The sequence below is a fragment of the Rhododendron vialii genome, chromosome 1a (assembly GCF_030253575.1).
Source record: "Rhododendron vialii isolate Sample 1 chromosome 1a, ASM3025357v1".
Lineage (NCBI taxonomy): Eukaryota > Viridiplantae > Streptophyta > Magnoliopsida > Ericales > Ericaceae > Rhododendron > Rhododendron vialii.
Window position 1 is genome coordinate 11,877,229 of NC_080557.1, and position 20,584 is coordinate 11,897,812.

At 37.2% G+C, this 20,584-nt stretch overlaps 3 protein-coding genes and 1 non-coding gene across 8 annotated transcripts in view; 1 reads left to right on the forward strand and 3 right to left on the reverse strand.

The window, feature by feature from the left end:
• Positions 1 to 16,549, reverse strand: part of LOC131302014 (protein SODIUM POTASSIUM ROOT DEFECTIVE 2-like) — a 90,867-nt gene extending 74,318 nt beyond the window's left edge. The window contains exons 1-2 of the mRNA XM_058328571.1: positions 16,336 to 16,549; positions 15,621 to 15,696 (exon numbers count right to left, since the gene is read on the reverse strand). Of these exons, the coding sequence (XP_058184554.1) occupies positions 15,621 to 15,696; positions 16,336 to 16,539 (280 nt within the window). The 5' untranslated portion in view covers positions 16,540 to 16,549. The remainder of the gene's footprint in view (positions 1 to 15,620; positions 15,697 to 16,335) is intronic.
• Positions 1 to 20,584, reverse strand: part of LOC131301971 (putative protease Do-like 14) — an 87,328-nt gene that overhangs the window by 50,687 nt on the left and 16,057 nt on the right. The window lies entirely within an intron of this gene.
• On the forward strand, positions 937 to 9,658 carry LOC131301928 (putative protease Do-like 14). 4 transcript variants are annotated; one of them, XM_058328456.1, is made up of 12 exons: positions 937 to 1,232; positions 1,658 to 1,737; positions 1,936 to 2,188; positions 2,302 to 2,376; positions 2,590 to 2,735; positions 2,823 to 3,136; positions 3,472 to 3,532; positions 4,251 to 4,381; positions 4,587 to 4,704; positions 5,432 to 5,524; positions 8,712 to 8,836; positions 9,338 to 9,658. In XM_058328456.1, the coding sequence occupies exons 3-12, from the start codon at positions 2,038 to 2,040 to the stop codon at positions 9,381 to 9,383; spliced, it is 1,260 nt and encodes a 419-aa protein (XP_058184439.1). In that variant the 5' UTR covers positions 937 to 1,232; positions 1,658 to 1,737; positions 1,936 to 2,037; the 3' UTR covers positions 9,384 to 9,658. The 4 variants fall into 4 exon arrangements, with proteins under 4 accessions (XP_058184439.1, XP_058184429.1, XP_058184448.1 ...); XM_058328437.1 differs by having other exon boundaries at positions 1,058 to 1,232; positions 1,592 to 1,737; XM_058328446.1 differs by lacking the exon at positions 1,658 to 1,737 and having other exon boundaries at positions 948 to 1,232.
• On the reverse strand, positions 13,212 to 13,319 carry LOC131308654 (small nucleolar RNA snoR100). The gene has a single exon (XR_009194520.1). It is a non-coding gene; the product is annotated as a small nucleolar RNA snoR100 (small nucleolar RNA).

The window sequence follows — 20,584 nt, forward strand, 5'->3', positions numbered from 1 at the left end:
AGAATCAAATATCTCTTAGGACTAACCAACAAGAGTCCTATAGTCAAAATTTAATTATGACTCTTTAGAATTAAATGATCAGAAACAAAAAATCTTCCCACCCATTCAAACGAATTGAAATTCGGAACACTTAATTTATTTTCGTTAAATTTGGTTAAGTGTTCCAAATTTCAATCTGTTTGAATGGGTGAGAAGATTTTATTTTTTTTATCATTTAATTCTGAAGGGTCATAATTAAATTTTAACTCTCGGCTCTCGTTGGTTAGTCCTAAGATATATTTGATTCTACGATTTTCTTAGAGTTAATCAACGAGAGCCCTATAGTCAAAATTTAATTATGACCCTTTAGAATTAAATGATAAATAAAATAAAATCTTCTCACCCATTCAAACGGATTGTAATTTGGAACACTTGATTTTAGAGAGCAAGCTGTGTCCGGAGAGAGAAGAAGCGTGTGTCAGTGGGGCAAAAACAAGAGTTCTGAAAAAAGAATGGACTGAAACAGAGTTTTCTACGAAAAGTTATAAGCGAAACAAAAATAGCCCAAAAACGGTTCAAATGCTCGTTTGGAGGCCCAAACGGTCTCAGAAAGCTAAAAAACACGAAGCACATGTAAACTTTTCCCTTACACATCACAACCCTACACTACACGTGGTGGGTAGGTAGCTAAAACACTATATACTTTTCCCTTTTATTTTTTGCATTTTCTTTATTCTTCCTTGTTCTTTTATCCGGCTTTCTTTATTCAGTATAATACCATGGGCAAATAAGTATTTTTGCTTCCCCCGTTAGGTTCTGTTACTTGCTAACCCTGACAGGGGAGGTAAGTGCAATTTCAGTAACCTGAAGGGAGATATCTGTAATTGTCAGAAACCTCAGGGGAGGTAAGTGAAATTTGCCCTAAAATCTATACTGGGAATTCATTCCCAAAATTTCGGGATCAACATAGGAAACAAATCCCCCACAGTACTGAATAAGCGATCCGGAACACTCTCTCTGGCGCCAAAACTTTCTGTCGCCGACCCACCAACAAAACCAATTTTCTCATTCTTGCTTTTTACCCACCCTCGTTTTCTCCTCCTCTCGGAATAAGCGATCCGGAACACTCTCTCTGGCGCCAATGGAAGCCTCACCGTCCTGGAGCTCGGCGTGCTCCTATGCTCCGTTGGAGTAAAACCCTCTGGCAACCGGATCCACCATCTACCCGTCTCTCTATGGACGCCGACGCTTAGGTATCAGATTTTGAGGGTTTAGATTTTTCTTTATTCTTTTTTTTTTCCTGGGGTTCATGTGCATTTTTTCTAGCTGTCGTGTTTGGTTTTTGATCAAGTCTCAGCCACAAAAACGCTTGTTTCAGTTGGTATCGTGTTGTTCGTCCTCGTGTGGCTTCAAAATGCGTCGTGTTGCACTTGCTCTGGTTGTCATATGTTTTCTGTTTCTAGAGATCAGTATGGCTTTTTAGGTGTTATGTTTTTTTATTTTTGTCATGTTTGTGAATTGACCATGTTTTGTTCATCTACCTCGATTGAAACCTACACTTCTCAAAATCACTCCCTCTCTCTCTCTCTCTCTCTCTCTCTCCCAAAATCAGCTTAATATATAACTGTTGTTCGGCCCCCACTCTCTTCACCGTTTTAGCTCTCAAATCCCTGGCCAGATTACGGCTCCTCAAACCACCAAACCCAAACTCGTCCACCATCGAATCCTCGAATCCCAGCTGCAGAAGGAGTTTCTGGGGTACGTTTTTCTTAGTTCCATCATTCCCATCCGTTTTTTGAGTTCCTATAACTCAAATTGCTGAAATAATTGAAATATTTACCTGAGCTTGCTCACGATTTGGAAGTATTTACATGTTTATTTTTAGTTTAGCTGCTGAATAGCTTCTTTATTTTGCTGTTAAAGCCGGTTTGCTTTCTTTCTTTGATTGTTCTGTAGATTTCAGATTGTTTTCATTGAAGAACAAGGGTTGGCGGGGGAATCAATTGGTTATTTATTTGTGGGTTCACTGAGAATCAATTCCTAAACCTTCACTACAATATGGCACCCAAAAAGATGACGCTTGCTGCTCGTCGAAACCTTCACTACAATATGGCGCCCAAAAAGAGGAGGCTTGCTGGTCGTCAATGGATACAAAAGATCGAGGAAATCCATAGGGGCCCAGTGGAAGCGAGACGCCCTGAATCTGAGGGTAGGTAAAAAAAAATGAAACTTTTATCGTTTTGTGATTTCTGAATACACAACTACACGGCGTACTTTCGGGTAGAAGTTTGACCCATATGTATATGCTAAACATGGTCTTAGATATTCCTACCGAATTCAAAGGAGCTATTGTGGAAGCTTCTGCTGCCGTTGTCAGCCTAGAATCATATCATGCAGGTAGGTATATCAATATACCACATTAGTATTATGATTTGCTTGATTGTTCTATATGTTGTCCTTCTTGTATGCAGATGTACTGATATGATATGTCATCCGGACTTTGTTTATTTTGTGAACTCTACTAATCGAAAATATTGCAACACCAGTTTTCATAGGCGTTCTCGCATGTGAACATACACACACAGTACTTATATATATGTCACCATCCAGGTCCAGGTGGGGAGACGATGTTCGTGGGTTCTGGGACCATTATAGGATGTGAGGATGTAAATGGGACGTACTCCAGTACGATTTTAACTTCTGCAACTCTCCTTAGGTCATCTACTGAATCAAATGCTATACAAGATGACATTGAGGTTGTTATTCTAAGACCATGTTTAGCACTAAAAATATTGGTTTATGTTTTTCAATGAGCTAAAAATATTTCCTCTCTATTATTGTAGGTTAATGTGTATCTAGCGGATGGTAAATCATTTAAGGGTCATCTATCCGCTCATGATTTACATTTCAACATTGCTACTCTCTCTGTCACATCTGATGTAGCATTGCCTACTGCCCGTCTTAGACCTTTGGATGATTCTATTTCCATAGATCCCAGTGAGATCCTTCGTCCCGGAGAAAATGAGGTGGCTTCCCGATCGTTTCAGCTTCATCGTCATTCGGATTCATTTAAAATTTGTCCTGGAGACACGGTTGTAGCCCTTGGCCGCCATTGTGGTGAAACCCATGAACTATGGGCTGCTCTTGGCAAATTGAGGTACAGAATGTAGACTTCCGTTATATGTTACAATTTTCTTACTCATCTTAACGCGTGGTGAAACCCATGAACTATGGGCTGCTCTTGGCAAATTCAGGTACAGAATGTAGACTTGCGGTATATGTTACAGTTTTCTTACTCAACTTAACGAATGTTAGACATATCTTAGGGCATGTACAGTTTGCCAAAATCAGAACATAGAGTTGTAAAAAGTTCTTAACTTCGCAAAAATCGTATACCATGTCCATTAACTCTATTTTGCATTATTTTCTGTTGATCACGGTGCCTGTAGTGCCTTGATGATTACTTACACTTGCTATCTTTTCTTGCTTTAGTGTTGATTGTTGCAGGTTTGATTGTAGAGAGCTTTTCAGGGCAAACTGCCGTATTTTAAAAGTAAAAATTTTACACACTCTTTTCCCTCCCTCTCATGTCTATATTGGAGTTCAAGTTTGGTTTGTGTTAAATGATGATATGCCTTTTTGTCTTTTAAATTTTCTTGGCGTGCTCTGCATTTAGGAGTAGACGGGGAGTAGAGGGAAACCTGCCCCACTCCTTGCTCCTGTAGGAAAGGAGTTAGTAATAGTTCAATAAGGTTTGGGACGGATTTGGTATTTCATTGTTGCCCACTCATTTAGTATTCGGGCTGGAGTTGGTATTTACCTTAAAAAGCCACCCCAAGTCCTACGACTTGTATAATTTCATAGTCTACATTTAGGCAAGAGTTATATGATAGTTGATCGTGCATGGTGAGGTGCAATCTGTCCATGTGATGTTGGTTTATTTGAGTTAGATTATATCTCCATCTGTCTCATATTGCTGGTCCTTTATGGGAATCCAAATTTACCAGGGGACATGCAAACATGCAGTTAATGCACCCAAATTCAAATTCAAAGCATTGATTCTCAATATTACTCCTATTTTTCCCACTTTGAAATGTGTACATTACCATTAATAAGTGGTAAAGCTGGGAAAATAATTAGAAGTTTTTTGCTTTGACTTTCCATAAATGACATATATTTCGGGTCATCCTGGAGTGAGAGTATGGAACAATCAATATGGGACGAAGTCTGTATTTATGGCGAAATCTCAACTAACGATTATTTTTTGCTAGAGTGGTGTCGGAGGACCCCTTATCAATCGTCATGGAGAAGTAATTGGGGTCAATTATATTGATGCTGACTGTACCCCTTTTATGCCAATCAACATAGTTTCCAAATGCTTGAAGCGATTTCAAGAAAATCGGTATGTTTCATATCAATCAAATAAACTTTACTGGCACATCTGTACCTTTGCTTATTAGATGTTGCTAGATGTCCTCAATTATTTGTCCTCTTCCTCGAAATTGTACCGTAGAAGGATCTCCTCTGAACTAGCTGCCTAACCAATGTTTTACTGAAACTTTTATGATGATGTCGTTGAGTGTCCAATGGTTTGTATCATGGCACAGGCAATCCTGTCGACCTTGGTCTGGCATGGAATTGACTAATCTTTATGCAGCACGCATAGGCAAGTTGGAAAAAGTTATCTCAAGGTTCAATATCTCCAAAGGTGTACTTGTTGAAGAGGTATGTTCTCTGCGACCTTGGTTTAGATGGATGCTGATCCTTGGGGGCAAATTCTAAGTTTTGGATGTTCAATGGCATTAAGAAAAATATATTAAATTTCACTGCACATCTAGAATATTGAGGTTATTTTTTTGCAACGGAATATTGAGGTTATTGGTGTCAGAGTTGCTGCAGAAGCTATTATTTTGGGCCATATCAACTTTTGATATGTTGTTCAACACTATGTACTTCTCTTGCAGAATGCTAAGCACGAAATAAAAGTAGCAATTATTCATCAGTTTAATGTGATATTTCCCCTTGTACTTCCATGCTAATTGCTTGCTTTTTGTTGCCTTTGTGTTAGACTAATTTTTTACTTCCTTCGTGGTTTTGAAGTTCTTGATTGACAGCTATGAAAAATGTCTAAATTAGTACTCTCTTCGTCGCATAATACTGCCTTTGTTCCTTTTTCTCACTTCGAAATATTGTTGTAAAAGTTTTTTATTTGGAATTGCTTTAAAAAAACAGACATTATTCTTTGACTTTTCAAAAGAGACATGCATTTTGGAACATCCGGAAATGGAATGGAGGACCAGCTATTTGAGACCGAGGGAGTATTTGTAATATAAATTGTAGCGTGTCTAGTTTGTTGCGTGGATGGATGTATCCATGCATCTAATGTACTTGTTAATTGATATTTTCTTAATAGTTCTTACTGCGCTACCTAACTTTCAAAACTATTAACTAGGTTATAAAAGGATCCCCTGCTGAACAAGCTGGTATACTCCGGGGTGATGTTATTGTTCAATGCGGGAAAAAGTCTGTTCAAGGTTTTTTGGAGGTACATCACCTTTTTCATTGTTGTTCAGAGCTTCAAGATGGAAATGTCTTATTATTGTTTTCCTTTTTCTCTTGCATGCATTGCTCTTACAATTCTTTTGGAGTATGAATTATCAGCATGACTATCTTCGTCCTCACTATTGTTGACATTATCATTGCCATCAGCCACTAGCATATATAAATGTCATCCTAACAGATTAGGTTCAGAATATTTATTAATGGTTGGTTAGATCTTTTCCGAAATCAATTAATTGTCGCCTCCAATACTAGTATACTCATTGCTAATTAGTTTTGAGTTTGATGCTTTATAATCTATTGACTTGAAGGGAAAAAATGGCAAGTGATATTTTAACATTATGTCCATGTCGCCTACGGATTAGGATTAGGAACTGTAAAAGTCAAAACACAGTAATAGCTATTGCAATATTGATTTTAATTGTAGTAACTGTAACATTTGTTACTACCAGTAACATTATTTTGTGATAGTAGCAGGAGTAGTTGTCATAATAACAATAGGGGTAACGAGTATGAAATTACCAGTAATGTAAGGAAAACGGCAAGACAATGGTCTTGGTGGGGGTATGTAATATCAGATCAGTGACAGCCTTTTTGGAAATAGCTGATTCCACAAAAAGGGAATAATACCAGCAAAGAGGTGGAATAACATTGTTTAAGAAGACCTTTGTACCCTTAGAATTGAACATCGCTGTTAGAGAAATTTAAGACTCTCTCTCCCCCTCCCTCCGTCTCTCCTTATCTCCAGAAAAGCTGTAACCCATTTCTGTTATGATGATTGAAACATCTCATTCCAGAAGGCTTCATCTGATGATGATTTAGCATGAACTCTCAAGTTTTGTGGATTATACTTTGGCGGTGATTTTGGTGATGTCGTAATTGTTGCAGAGCAACTACAGAGAGATTCTTTATCTGAAACGAGATTCAGTTCAGTTCAGATGTAGGATACACATCCAGAAGTTTTCGAAACTCTATCCTAGAGAATGGAATCGTCAAAGATTTGACCTTTTTGAACTGTCAGTAACTCACAGAGGTCCTAAACAATGAAAAATCCTGAATTTTACTAATTCAGATAGCCTTTAATGAGTGAAGTCAAAGCATGATTTCCAAAAGACGTATAAAAGATGTACAGTGGTGGGTGCAAATGCAACCATTTACTTTGTGCAAACCCGGGCACGCAGGTACGAATTAGTCAGCACACCTTCAATTATGATCTCTCCCAACTACATGGACACCACCTTGAGGAAACCATTCCTACTCGTTGGTGCCATCCTGTTCTCAGTGGTCTCCATCCAAAGGGAACCTTTCCTACTCATGGGATCCCCAAGGGAGTCCCTCCCAATTCCCATCCACTGGGGATTTTACTTAGAATGAATCACACTTCTCTTCTCTCAAGCAAGAACCAATCAGTTCATTGATCTGTCGAGAAGACCCCTAAGCAGGCCGCAAGGCCTAGGGACGACGCAACAATCTATCACGATCACATGGAGGAATGAATTGTGGCTTGGAGGCTGGGGATAAATTCATCAGGTCTACTTGGTACCACTCGTGGGTGATGGAGAACGTGGAGGGGTGACAAGGGGGAAGGGAGGTAGCATATATGTCACAGTCCTAACACAAGGCCATAGCCTTACGTCACAATTTGATTTAAAAACTCTTAGAAATGCAATGCCAAATCTCCTTATTTATATGCTGGACTAGATACCCTAATTAACATAGGAAACTAGGATCCAAATCGTAAAAGGCAACAAAACAAAACAAATCTAAAGATCCTAATGAAGCCATAAATAAAATGGAAATTTCATATTAATCTTTAAAATACGCAAGTCGCAAATAATCTTGTTGTGGTGGGACCTTGACTAGACCACTCTTATAGCAGAAGGGGCAGCTCCATCCATATTACTGAGTAGCAACTCATATATACAAGCCAAAGGAAGAACTCCACGCATCCCAACCATTACCTATTTAAGGAGGTGGTGACTTCAGCACTCATTACAATATTATTGCACACTTCTCAAGAAGAGCTCTCTCCTCTGTCTTCCTGGCTTGGGCCTGCCTCCCTCTCAGCTCCCTAGGGTGTTTGGTTCCTCATCCTCCACCTCCTTGTGATCTTAGGCATCAAGAGTGACCACTCTGGTTACCCCATTCAACTTACCCACTGTGGTTATCTATGGAGAACGGGTACCCGTACGTGCTACGGGTACAGGTATGGGAAACGGCAAAATCCCAAAAAGGTAGGGTACGGGTACGGGTACGGCGGGTGTGTGTGTGTGTATATATATATATAATTATTTTCAATTTTTTATTGCATAAAATGAAATAGAAACTCATTTTACCTACAAAAAGCAAAATCAATACAAATATACATATCTACTGCATATCTATTAGTATTCAAAATTGTCAGATACATATATACATGGACATTACACATGCATATATTCGTACATATATACAAAGAGAGATTATTTCGATCGATAAAAAAAAAAAAAAAAAAAAAAAATATATATATATATATATATATATATATATATATATAGAGAGAGAGAGAGAGAGAGAGAGAGAGATTACATTTTTTTTTTTTCCGATTTAGAGCCCTAGATCGATCTCCAAGATCTCTGCCGTGTAATATTGTGTTTATAAATGACAAATAAATTACACAATGAGCCCACATTTTATAATTATTTACAAAAAACCCAGAAATTTTTAAAAAAATTTCATTTTGGGCTAAAACGTACCCATGCCGTGCCTGTGCCATACCCAAATTACCAAAAGTACCCCATACAATTTTGCTGTACCCGGTACGTTTTTGCCATACTCGTACCCGTACCCGGTACGCGTACGGTGACATTTCCGGAGTACCCGTGCTTCATAGCTTTCAGGGGATTTTGTCCATGTCCTCATAGCATAGATTTCAATTATGCTTTAGGTATTGCATGGTCACACTACTTTCATATTGCATGGTAATAACTAATAAGTTGTCAAGGTAGATGATTGTGGGCCCCATGAAGTGCTTGAGTGGCCGCTCTGTCCCTTATGATTGCCAATAACTGTTATGCTTATTCAGTATGAACCTTGTATTTTTTCTTTCAGTATTTTTAATTTATTTCCCTCCAATTACGCCACTTCACTATTCTCCTGTTGTTGGTTTGATCTTTCCCTGTTGTGGGTATCAGTTCTTTGATGTAATGTGGGAAAATGTTGGGAAGTCTGTGGAGGTGGTTGTGGTAAGAGAATCAAGTGCTGCTCATTTGAATCTGAAATTGGTCGTTGATGAGACTAGCACTGATAAAGTAAATAGGTAAGTATTTTGCTTGCATTATTTGTTTTATCTACATATATTTTTGTGCATCTTTAAAATGGATATGAATTCTTGTGTTTGTTTTTTTTTTTTGCCAAACCGATTTGTTTTCTTCTTTCGTATGTTTTATCTTTGTATATGTTTTGGAGGGTAAATTGCATCGATCTCCCCGTATTTTAATGCGGGGTAGAATGCCATTCTTGCGCTTTTTGTTCATGCACTGCCCCTGGACATATTTAATATGTAAAAATACTACCCTTCAGCCCTTGTAAAGTTTCCCTTAGTTTTTAATTATGGAGGAAAATTTTTAAATTTCTAAATATGTAGCTTGAGGATGATGTGTAAGTAGGGGATTTTAAATTGTTTAATTAGATAACTCAGATTTTTTCCTTCTATATTCTAGAAGTTGTTTTCACTTTTCTCTTCCATGAGGTGGTGTTTCTTGGTCGGAGGTTTTTCCTTCCATTCCTTTGATTTATTTACTTTGACTTGTCTTCTCAGATGGCCAATCCCCGAGTCAAGGTGGGTTAAAATAGGAGTAAATTAAATGGCTTATGCGTCGATGACATGTTCTTCATGGAATGGTGTTTTGTTGGCACTAGAAATCTATGAACATAGATCTTCAGCACTATTTAAAGTGATGTCCGCTTTGGGCACATTCAACATTGTTTTGCTTTCAAGTTTAGGTTGAACTATTTGTTATTGGGAGGTTTGGCCAGAGGTCCCAAGAATGTAACTTTTTAGGGTCGGACTGATGGATGATGTCTGTCGACTAATGCCCAGTTGAGATATTTAAGTTATGAAACTATTTATTTTCTCCAAGAGTTTTTCCGCATTCTTTCACTTTTTCATTTATTATTTCAGACCCCTTGATGTTGTTCCTATGGCAGTGCATGTGTATTACTATCGTCTAGGAGCATCTCCAATGGTAGCCTCATTGGAGAGGCTCTACCAATTTCGATTTGGCTGCAGTGCTCTTTTTGTGTATCAATCTGTTCTTTTAGTCTCTCTCTCTCTCTCTCTCTCTCTCTCTCTTAAATTTCTTTCTTTTCTGGCAAAGCAGTACGTACAGAGAGCTGGTTATCAGAATACCCAGCAATTACAGATTTTTACGTAGGAAAATTTATATTATGGACTTATATATGCGATAATGTATTGGTAAAGGAAAGTTAGGAAACGGGATATCGGAGGAGGGATACATGCGATAATGTTTGTTTTTGTGAGAGAAAAGGTAACGCTATGTTTGGATCTCAGATTTTGCCAAGAAAAAGAAAAGGCCAAAGAATTTGGAAAACCTTGTCAAACTCCATCTGTGCGAAAATATGTATTGATTTCACCCTTTCCACCGATTACTTAAAAAAATAAATAAATAAAGTGGTTTTTGCCTTTAAGGTGGATGAACAAAATTGTGTAGTCGAACAACATGGTTCGTTAGTGACAAAAAAAAGTCCGCCTAATGCTTGTGGCGATCTTCTGTACTGTGGTGAATTGGCGACACAATCTTTACTTGCTTGTCTGCAGTGAAAACAAAGTAATCAATAAGCCTTAATACCCCGAATTTCTTAAACATTTTTTAAGTAGGTGCACTCCCAAAAAAAAATGTAGGGGATAAAATTCCAGGGGGCACGTGATCCCATCACATGTTGGCTCCGTCCCTACTTGTCTATGCTTCGACTTAGCAATATATATATATATATCGGAACGGTTCAAGGGACACCCTAAAAAAACACCCATAATCTTAATCTCATAGTTTCCGAACAAAATTTTATGATCCGAACCGTTCAATGTGTGCAGAATGTGATTTTAAGGGTGCCCTCGAGAAATTAGCAAAAAAAATGACCGGGAAAGGTTTGATTTGAGCAAATTTTATTTGAACCGTTCAATAAAAAACTGTTCGAAACTGTTTGGATCAAGCCCTTTCCGGTCATTTTTTTTGCTGATTTCTAATGGGTACCCTTAAAATCACGTTCTGATCACATTGAGCGGCTCGGATCATCAAAATTTGATCGGAAACTATGAGGTGTTTTTTTAGGTGTTTTTTTGGGTGTCTCCGAAACCGCCCCGTATATATATATATATATATATATATATATATATATAAACGGTTCAAGGGACACCCTAAAAAAACACCCATAATCTTAATCTCATAGTTTCCGAACAAAATTTTATGATCCGAACCGTTCAATGTGTGCAGAATGTGATTTTAAGGGTGCCCTCGAGAAATTAGCAAAAAAAATGACCGGGAAAGGTTTGATTTGAGCAAATTTTATTTGAACCGTTCAATAAAAAACTGTTCGAAACTGTTTGGATCAAGCCCTTTCCGGTCATTTTTTTTGCTGATTTCTAATGGGTACCCTTAAAATCACGTTCTGATCACATTGAGCGGCTCGGATCATCAAAATTTGATCGGAAACTATGAGGTGTTTTTTTAGGTGTCCCCGAAACCGCCGCGTATATATATATATATATATATATATATATATATATATGTATATATATATATTTGCGATAATCAGGTATTCTGTTCAACTTATGTGCATCTCAATTCATTTTTAAATGGGCAAACTTTCAATAGCCTTGGAAGTTTTTGCAAACTGTATACATCAAACATGCGAGCTCATGTTGGCAAGACTTTGACCTAGCAAGTAACAATCTGAATGTCGACTATCTATGTGAAAAGAGAAACTGCAAGCTTTTGACAGTGAGCTTCACCTTGGAAAACTGCTATGTAGTTGGTGGCAAGTCTTTAGAGCTTTCCCGCTCCTGTGCTTCTTGGTGGCAAGTCTTCCCGCTCTTGCTATTTAGTTGGTGTGCAAGCTTTTGACAGTAAGCGTCACCTTGGAAACCTGCTATTTAGTTGGTGGCAAGTCTTTGGAGCTTTCCGGCTCCTGTACTTCTTGTGACCACCCCAGGGAGGGATTAAATATGCCGGAAAGAGGATCGATTGCCACCACCAGCCAGAGAGGGATCCCTTCGTGAGGCTCATAATGCAAGAGACTCTAAGTACGTCTGAGAGGCTCCCTTCCCGTTAAGGCCTTTGACGCCTAACCTCTGAGGAGAGGAATAGAAGCGGATAGGAAAGGAACGAACTCACTATGCTAGATCGTTTCTTTTTAGGTTCAATTCCATCATTTTTTGATGTAGCGTTTCGTATTGTTTATTGGCAATTGATCTAGCCAGGGAAATAAACTAGTACTGTATATGACATTTTTTATCATTTTGATACCATCACACTCAATATACTGGAAACATTCTCACTTTCTTGGAACTTAAATTCTTTCTCAAATTTGCGAATTGAACTAATAATACTCTCAGTTTTAATTTTTTTTAAAACTAATAACGTTGAGAATTTGCTCAGCCTATGTTAATTTCGTGTTTTTTTTTAAAAGGGGGAAAAAACTAAGAATTAAACGATTAGAGCTAAATTAAAAGAGAAATTAAAAAAATTTGTCTTGATTACATTTAAATAATCGTGAACCACTAGGAATTATTCAAATATGCTAACTCCCATAACAATCTTGCTCAACCTTCTTTTTGTTTTGGAACTAAATCATGCCCAACTTACAACTACAACTCTTAAGCCCATTTTAATTGATCAATAAGGGAAAAAAGAAGAAGTAATCTTCGCATATGAAAAGATAAAATTTGGAGTGTATTTACCAGAAAATGAATTGTCAAAATCTTTTTTTTTTACTTTTATTTTCCTCCCCCACATGTTCAAGCAAACCCTAGGTTTCTCTCTTATTTCCTCTTCAGTCTTCTTTTTGTTTTTTTTTGGGTTACATTCCTCTTCAGTCTTCATCTCTTTCATTCCACACTTCCAAACACGGCCAAAAAGCTCTTTTCCTGTTTAGTTGCAGCCTCTCTCTCTCTCTCTCTCTCTCTCTCTCTCTCTCTCTCTCTTTCCTTTCGTTCAGGTCACCTCAATCCCACTGCTCCTCCACCGTCACCCTCGCCCCAAGTAGTTTACTCACCAATGCCGAAAGTATGCGAAATCACCATTTTAGGGTTAAATGGCGCTATTTTGTGTTAAGCATGTGTGTACATTTACATTGATGCATTGTTGTATGTATTAGGTTATATAGAACTAGTGTTTGCTCGTGCCTACGGCACTACCAACGATGGTGCACGTAAACACCAAGTTGCATTGAAAGGATCCAAATCCAACTATTCCCTCCGTCTCTAAATAAATGTCCGGTCCGTAAGCCTTTTAGAACATGCAATTTTTTCATTAAACACCAAGTTGCATTGAAAGGATCCAAATCCGACTAATACCATGTTACATTCATAGGAGCCAAGTTCAGACCTAATTTTTGGCAATATGCATAAAGTGGCTGCTCTCAGAATACCATTTAAACAGTAGCCCCCATATACCTGTTTTGCTGCGGAACCATACCCCCAAATCAAAGCCAAATGACATTAGAGAGGGCAGGTCTAGAGACCCAATTTAATTTATGTGCATATTACCATACTTCCTTCATTGATAGTCTAGAGCATTGGTATACACAAAGATAATGTCACTCCCCAAATTTATAATGACATTCACAAAGCTTAAATAATGACATCTCTTTCGTTCCCACTTCACACATACCGTTCTGAGTGTAAATAGTAAATCAATTTAGGGGATAAAAAGAAAAAAACTCTCCATTATATGATACTATGGGGGCGGACCCACATAAGGCATGGGGTTACGTGCCCCCACACTCTTTAAATTTTTATTTATTTATTTTTTTTACAATTTTGTATACATATTATTTATGTTGAGTACATGTGAGTAGTTGTTTGTTGATGCACTAGAAAATAGTAGTGAGTACCTTATTTTTTATATTATTCATGGGTTCGAGTCTACCCCACATTGCATTTGTATATTATTTTGTCCCCAAAACTGTAATAGTAGCTAGAGTTAGTAATAGAAAAATGGATGATGAACATGTGATAATGTTGTTTTAATGCATTTAGTCAAAGTGCGCAAGTTTGCCCAAGTAGCTAATTATTAAAATACATATATACTTTAAAATTGTTAATTTATCATGAATGCTAGAATTATTTTAGAGTAAATGTGCTTAACTGTCACTCGTATATTACAGTTACAAAAAAAATTGGTGCCCCTGCTATGTCAAATTCCTAGGTCCGCCACTGGATACTATATTTCTATTTTTCCTCTACTTTTGGAATGGTGCTACTGGTATAGAATTTATATTTGTACAAGTGTATACAAATCCCATATTCGTCCCGTTTTGGGTCTCAAAAAAATAATCGGAATCGCTCATTTTGCTTAAAATACTTTATTTATGGTTTCTGCGAAAAATAAGCTCAATCCGATATCGGTTAAGACATCTACAAAACATCCAACTTTGTCCCAGAATTCAAGCCTGAATTCTAGAGCAAGTTTGGATGTTTCATAATACTGGATTGAGCCTATTTTTTGTAGGGACCATAAGCAAAGTATTTCAAACAAAATGAGCGACTCCGATTATTTTTTTGAGACCTAAAATGGGCCCAGAAAAGGGTTTGTACCCACTGGTACAGATTTTTCATTTGTACCATTAGATTTTCAAACTTTTGTGCTTTCTAACACCCCAACTCCGAGAAGTTTTTGGGTGTTGAGCAGTTACCACGTGATGGTACCCGTTGGCGATCTTTAGACAATCAAGATTTATTCTCTCTCCTCTCATCCCACCACTCTCTCTCCTCTTTTTCTCTTTCTAAAATCCGGACCGTCCAAAACACATTTAGACGGTCCGAATCGCTGACGATATACCAAACACGTGGTACCCTACCGGCACCCAAAAACTTCTCACCAACTCCACATGCAGCTGCAAATTGATATGAGACCTTCTATCAAATGCACATAATCAAACATATATTGGCTATAAAAAAAATTCATTAAGCATATGCTCAGAAAGTACTGAATAAACCCCAAGGGAATCCATCTTTGAAAAATATCTTCAGGAAACAAAGGTTATGAAGATTATTGTACGGATACTCGTTTTGTGAAGTCATGAAATAGGAGTATTAACAGGCCGGGGACGCATGCGTGCACATGCAAAGGGCACCAATCATCAAGGAAAGAAAAAATGCTCTATAGGCACAAAGATTGGTTTTTTTTTTTCTCTCCTGATAACTGACGTGTCTGGGTCATCTTATGTGCACCTCAACTAATTTTAGGAGACTAATCTCACTACCTACTTGCGGGAATCCCAATTCAAGTCAGGAATCGTGAGAAAGAATGAGAATGTGACACCATAATTTCATGATTCTAACGTTAATTTGGAAGGAACAGGAATAGGAATAGGAATAGGAATGTGATGTCACACTCTCAGGATTCTCATGTTTGGGAGAGACAGGAATATGATTGTGATTCCTGGTCTGACGACACATCCGACCATGAATCACATTATTAGATAGAGTGGAAATCTCATCTCTCCCTTGCCCCATAGGAATCTTAGATTCCTAGCTCATTCAATAAAAAAAAGAAATATTGACTTTGATAATTTCCAAAAAAATTGATTCCTGCATAAGATTAATGAATTAATCCAAATACTGGAATGAAATTACTTCAGGTATTATATTCATAGGAATTTCATTTCCAGTAATCATATTCTTATTCTCACTCAATAAATTTTTTAGGAATTTGATACCTAGCAATCACATTCCCATTCCTACTGAAGATTTGGTCATCCAAACTGAGTCTCAGAGTATGGATAGTTGATTGGTAATTAACACAAAGATAGAAATACGTGATTGATAAATTTGTGTGAAAAAATAAATGCATGTATCGTACCTTCTATCTTGGAGATGTGTTTCTCAACTTTTCTTGCACAACCATTGCAGTGCATGGACACCCTTAGCACCACCATCTACATCATTCATCATTTATTATTAAGGCTCTTGCATTCCTTGATTTTGAAAATCAAAATAAGCTTTAGGGTACCAATTTGCACACACTTTTTATAACCTCTTTTTTCTTACCTTTTATATATGTGAATTTACTCGAAACTAGAATGAAGGAGGTCATGAGTTCAAGGTTTCAAACTTTAGTACTCTCCTTTACCACTACTGTTAGAGTTTATGCCGTGTTATTTATATGTGAGACAGAAAAAACATGTAAAAGGGTATTAATTTTGACCAAGTAACCGATATGCGTATCCCAAAAACAGAAAAAAAAAAAAAAAAAAAGGAATGCACAAACCATTGTTGGAGGTCGTAGGTTCAAAGTGTGCTATTGACACCTCCTTGAACCCAGGAGCAGTGGTCTCATGACACAGGTCTTTGGACCCCTCTTACTCCCCCCTCAGATTGCCCCTAGGTGGGGCAAGTTTGCACCTTTGGGTTTCAATCCCCTTCCGGAGACCTACTAGGGGTTTGGACTTTGGTGGCCCTATAGTCACGCCTAGGGCCAGGTCGCCATGCCTAGTCACCCCTCCATTCTCTCTCGTCTAAGAAAAAAAAGAAGAAGAAGAAGAAAGAAAGAAAGAACAGAGAGAGCAAAATCTCACCTTGGGCTTTAGTTGGAAAGCCAGGGTCTGGGGTCCTGCTAGAACATCCTTCAATCTCACCAAATGGCCACCTTCACTTGCAACCAGTGGCTTTGTCTCAAAGGAATCATCTTGGTTTTCCACGGAATTTGTGCAGAAACAAGAGCTTGAGCCATTAGAAAGACAGGGGGAGTCTAAAACCCCCCCAAAACTGAGCTTCCCCATATCACCTCCCAACTTGTCCACCCACAATTGGAAGTTTTATAGAAAAGTTGGCCCTTAAAATAGGAAGCCACTTCTTCCCTCCATAAGATAATTTAAAGGACCCCAAAACCTAAAATAAGGGTTACTACTACTTATTACTAGTATGATAGGTGTCAAGACACACTTAAGGGAGAACAAGTGTGTGAGATTAAAGAATAAATTTGAGTGCAAAAGTGCCATGTACAAAGAAATTGTTCCTGGAAATTACCCAAAATATACTTTTAGAGGTATTTATGACTGTTAATATCCTTTTATTAACGTTAAGAAACCCCTGTTTTGGGTGATTTTCGGATATATTTTCTTCGTACCTAACATTCCTCATTTGAGTGCAACAATTCTCACGTAATTCAACTATATATGAGTAGCGATACCATTATGTGAAACTACCATTATATTTCATAGGCTAATGGAATTTGATTCCCTCCGGTCCTTGATTTGGACTAGACGGGACAATTAAAATTTGAATCGTCCATTACTGTAACTAATGGTTCGGATTTTCTCAGATTAGGACTGTCCCAATCAATCCAAAACATTGATGGAAGAGAATCCGAATCCTAGACTAACATGTACTCGAGATTGAGAGGGGATTCAATGGCTCATAAGTCATAAAAGCACTCCTAAACACCAACTTAGTTAACGTCGTAATTTTGGACTAACTAGTGGAAGTGCACGTGCAACGCACGTGGTATTTTTGTGCTATTGTTCAATGTTATTATGTCCACTTTCTTTTATCTTTTAAATCGAAATGAAGCAGATAAAAGAGATGGGATAAAATGGGTCATTGTCAGTTGAACCGGCTCTCTCTCTCATGTTAGACTTACATTCCTAAACATGCACACCGTAGGTTAATTGAGAAAACATTTATACCATTTCCCTTAGCATATAACATTGTGGGGCTTAGCAAAAAAAAAATATATATATATAACATTGTGGGTATATAAAATGAGCGGCCAATATCTCTTCTTTTTTTTTTTTTTTGGGTTAGTAAGCATGATATTCTTTGCCTCGTCATATAAAATCATTGTTGCCTATTTTATCTGTCCCATTTTCCCCATTTTAAGGTCGGTCAATCTATCTTTCTTCACTTGCATAAACAATATATGTATATTAGAACTTTCATTCTGAAATAATATAGAAGAGAAAACGCCATATACATATATATACACACACACACACAGAGTCCACTCCCCGTAAGGACCACTTTAATTTAATAAAATGAGGACCTTCCTTTTCTGATCGAATTTCGATGATCCGAGCCGCTCAATGTGTTCAGAACGTGATTTAAGGGTACCAGCGAAAAATCAAAAAAAAAATTGGAAAGGGCTTTATCTGAATAGTTTTTGTTTGTTTTTTATCGAATGGTTCAAACAATAACTGCTCGGATGAAGCCCTTCTCGGTCATTTCTTTTTGCCAAATTTTCGCGGGTACCCTTAAAATCACGTTTTGTACACATTGAGCGGCTTGAATCATCGAAATTCGATCGGAAAATGAGAAAAATGGAAAGGTCCTTATTTTAACTAAAATAAAGACCTTCTCATTTGAAAATGACTGTATATCTATATATGACATGTCTTCCAAACCAGACAATAGAAATTTACCTAAGAAGAGTTTCAATTCCATTTTGACAAGTGACAACCTACCTAGGACAGTTGAATGATCTACACTTTAGCATCTTTTCTTGTACTTGTTGTCGTGGCTTTCATTTGCTCCATTAATATTTCCATATAACCATGATATGGTTTTTACAAAATGCATGGAGAGACAACTATCCGACAACTCAAGTCAAAGATTAGAGAAAAAGTCTTCAATACACACCCCTTCAAGGTATGTACCATATGCACATATTGTGTGGTTCATATTGTGCCACCTCATAAAAAATTACTCGTAGGACCGGTCATTCATAACATTTTATTTCGTATCGTAACTTTTATACTAAAAATTCGTAATTTTTCAACAATATGATTCGTAACTTTTTAACAATAGATTCGTAACATTTTGGGATTCATAACATTTTGGTGTATTTTAATAAGAGTGCATATGATACACACCCAAATAAGGGGTGTGTATTGTAGCACTTCCCATTTAAGAAAAAGTCTTCAATACACACCCCTTCAAGATTAGATGCAGTTTTCAAATCAACGCTCCTCTTTTTCCTTTTCTCGTTTGCTCGTCTCATGAAAAAGATCTCTATACATGCGTGATAAACTTCAAATCAGAATGTTTAAAATCAGCAAAATCATGTAAGAGATCACTCCAGAACTTTCTTTCATATGATCACAAGTCTCAAGGAAAAAGCTAACACAAGCTGCAACAGATATATAAACATAAAATGTAATAAAACATGTGCGCAATCATGTGAATGAACAATGAAGTCGAAGAGTAACGAGAAGAAAACCACAACAGTTTCATAACTGAATATATCACATCAGTTCCATAATTGAAAATGATACCCACAACATTCCATGGCATAAATGTAGAAATGCAATTTAGTAAACAAAAATCCATTGTTGTTCAAGGGGAAAAAAAAAAAAACCATAGCAACATTTTTCCAGGGAAAAACACACACCAACAGTTCAATGAATCCTGACTTCCTAATTTCATATTCACCTTCAGTTTTCTTTGTTCAAACCTCAGTCAAGAAACCAAAAAGTCGCAAATTCATATACAAAGCATAAAAAGACTACAAAACATGCACCAAAAGTTTTAAGGGACTAAAAAAATAAATGATAGGAAATTGCATAAACTAAAGCCAGTTTCGATGGCATAAAGAATTGAGTCTGCTTATCAAACTTTGTGTACAGAATATGTAAACACTTTGTTGTGAGGACGGCAGCCCCTTATCCAATCTCACCCCAAATGATGTAAAAGAGAAGACACAATTATATGCTTGCGTGTTTCTACGAAATTCTTTTCCTTGTTCGCATTAGGACATATATAATTTGCGTAAAGACTCTGGAAGGCAATGACTTCCAAATACTACTTTTTACCGCCATAGCAACACAAATTTGGAGTTTCATATTAGAATTTCTTTGCACCCCAGAAGGAGCAAGGTATCCTACATCTACATGAAATTCAAAGCTACAGAAATCTAGAGGTGAAAACAAAACCCAACAACAAAGTTATAAATATTGATAAATCATAAATATTTAGATGTCATTGTGCACAAAGATATGAGTCTAATGGGTTTGAGTGAATAAGTAACCCTTGACAGAGCTCAATGGAGAAAAAAAATTCATATAGCCGACCCCAATTGATTGGGACATAAGGCTCGGTTTGGTTTCATAAATATTTACCAAGCTCTGGACATTGTCCATCACCATCTATAAACCTTTACAGCCTACGCTGGTGGTTTTCAATCTTTTTTTATGGAAGACATTTTGAATGTATTTTCTTTTTTCTTGAGCAATCAATCGAGCGTACTGATCCCTCCTATACATTTGTTAACGGGTCATGGTTTTATCTGTACATAACTCAAAAAAGTAAAGATAACTGAAGTAATAGTAGGAGCATTAATTGAATTCACAAGTTGTAGACCATTAAATATCAAAAGTGAATATCCCAGGTTTCCGGGCTTCTAGAAAGATTTTTGTCGTCTTGCCAAATTTTTACATTCTTTAGATCTTTTTTTTAGGCCCCTTGAACGAAGAATAAATTTCCAATGCCTGGTTTGAAAGTTGGTGCAAACAAATTCAATGAAGTGAAAGGAAGGAATCAGATTATGGAAAGACATTGATGGAAGGAATACAATTATAATTGGCTTTACTTGCTCACGTCTAAGTTAGAAGCTTGGCCCATAGAATCAACATAGTGCGATAGAACACCAACTAATCAGTTCCAGGAAAGCATGAAAATGAAGGGAAACAACAATAGATATCATCCTATCCTAGAAAACTAAGAACATAGACAATCGCCGAGCATGAGGCACAAGAACAAAATTGATTGAAGGGTCGGAAGTAGTTTGAGAAATAACCCAGCAGGCTCGGAGATAGTAGTGTAGTATATGTT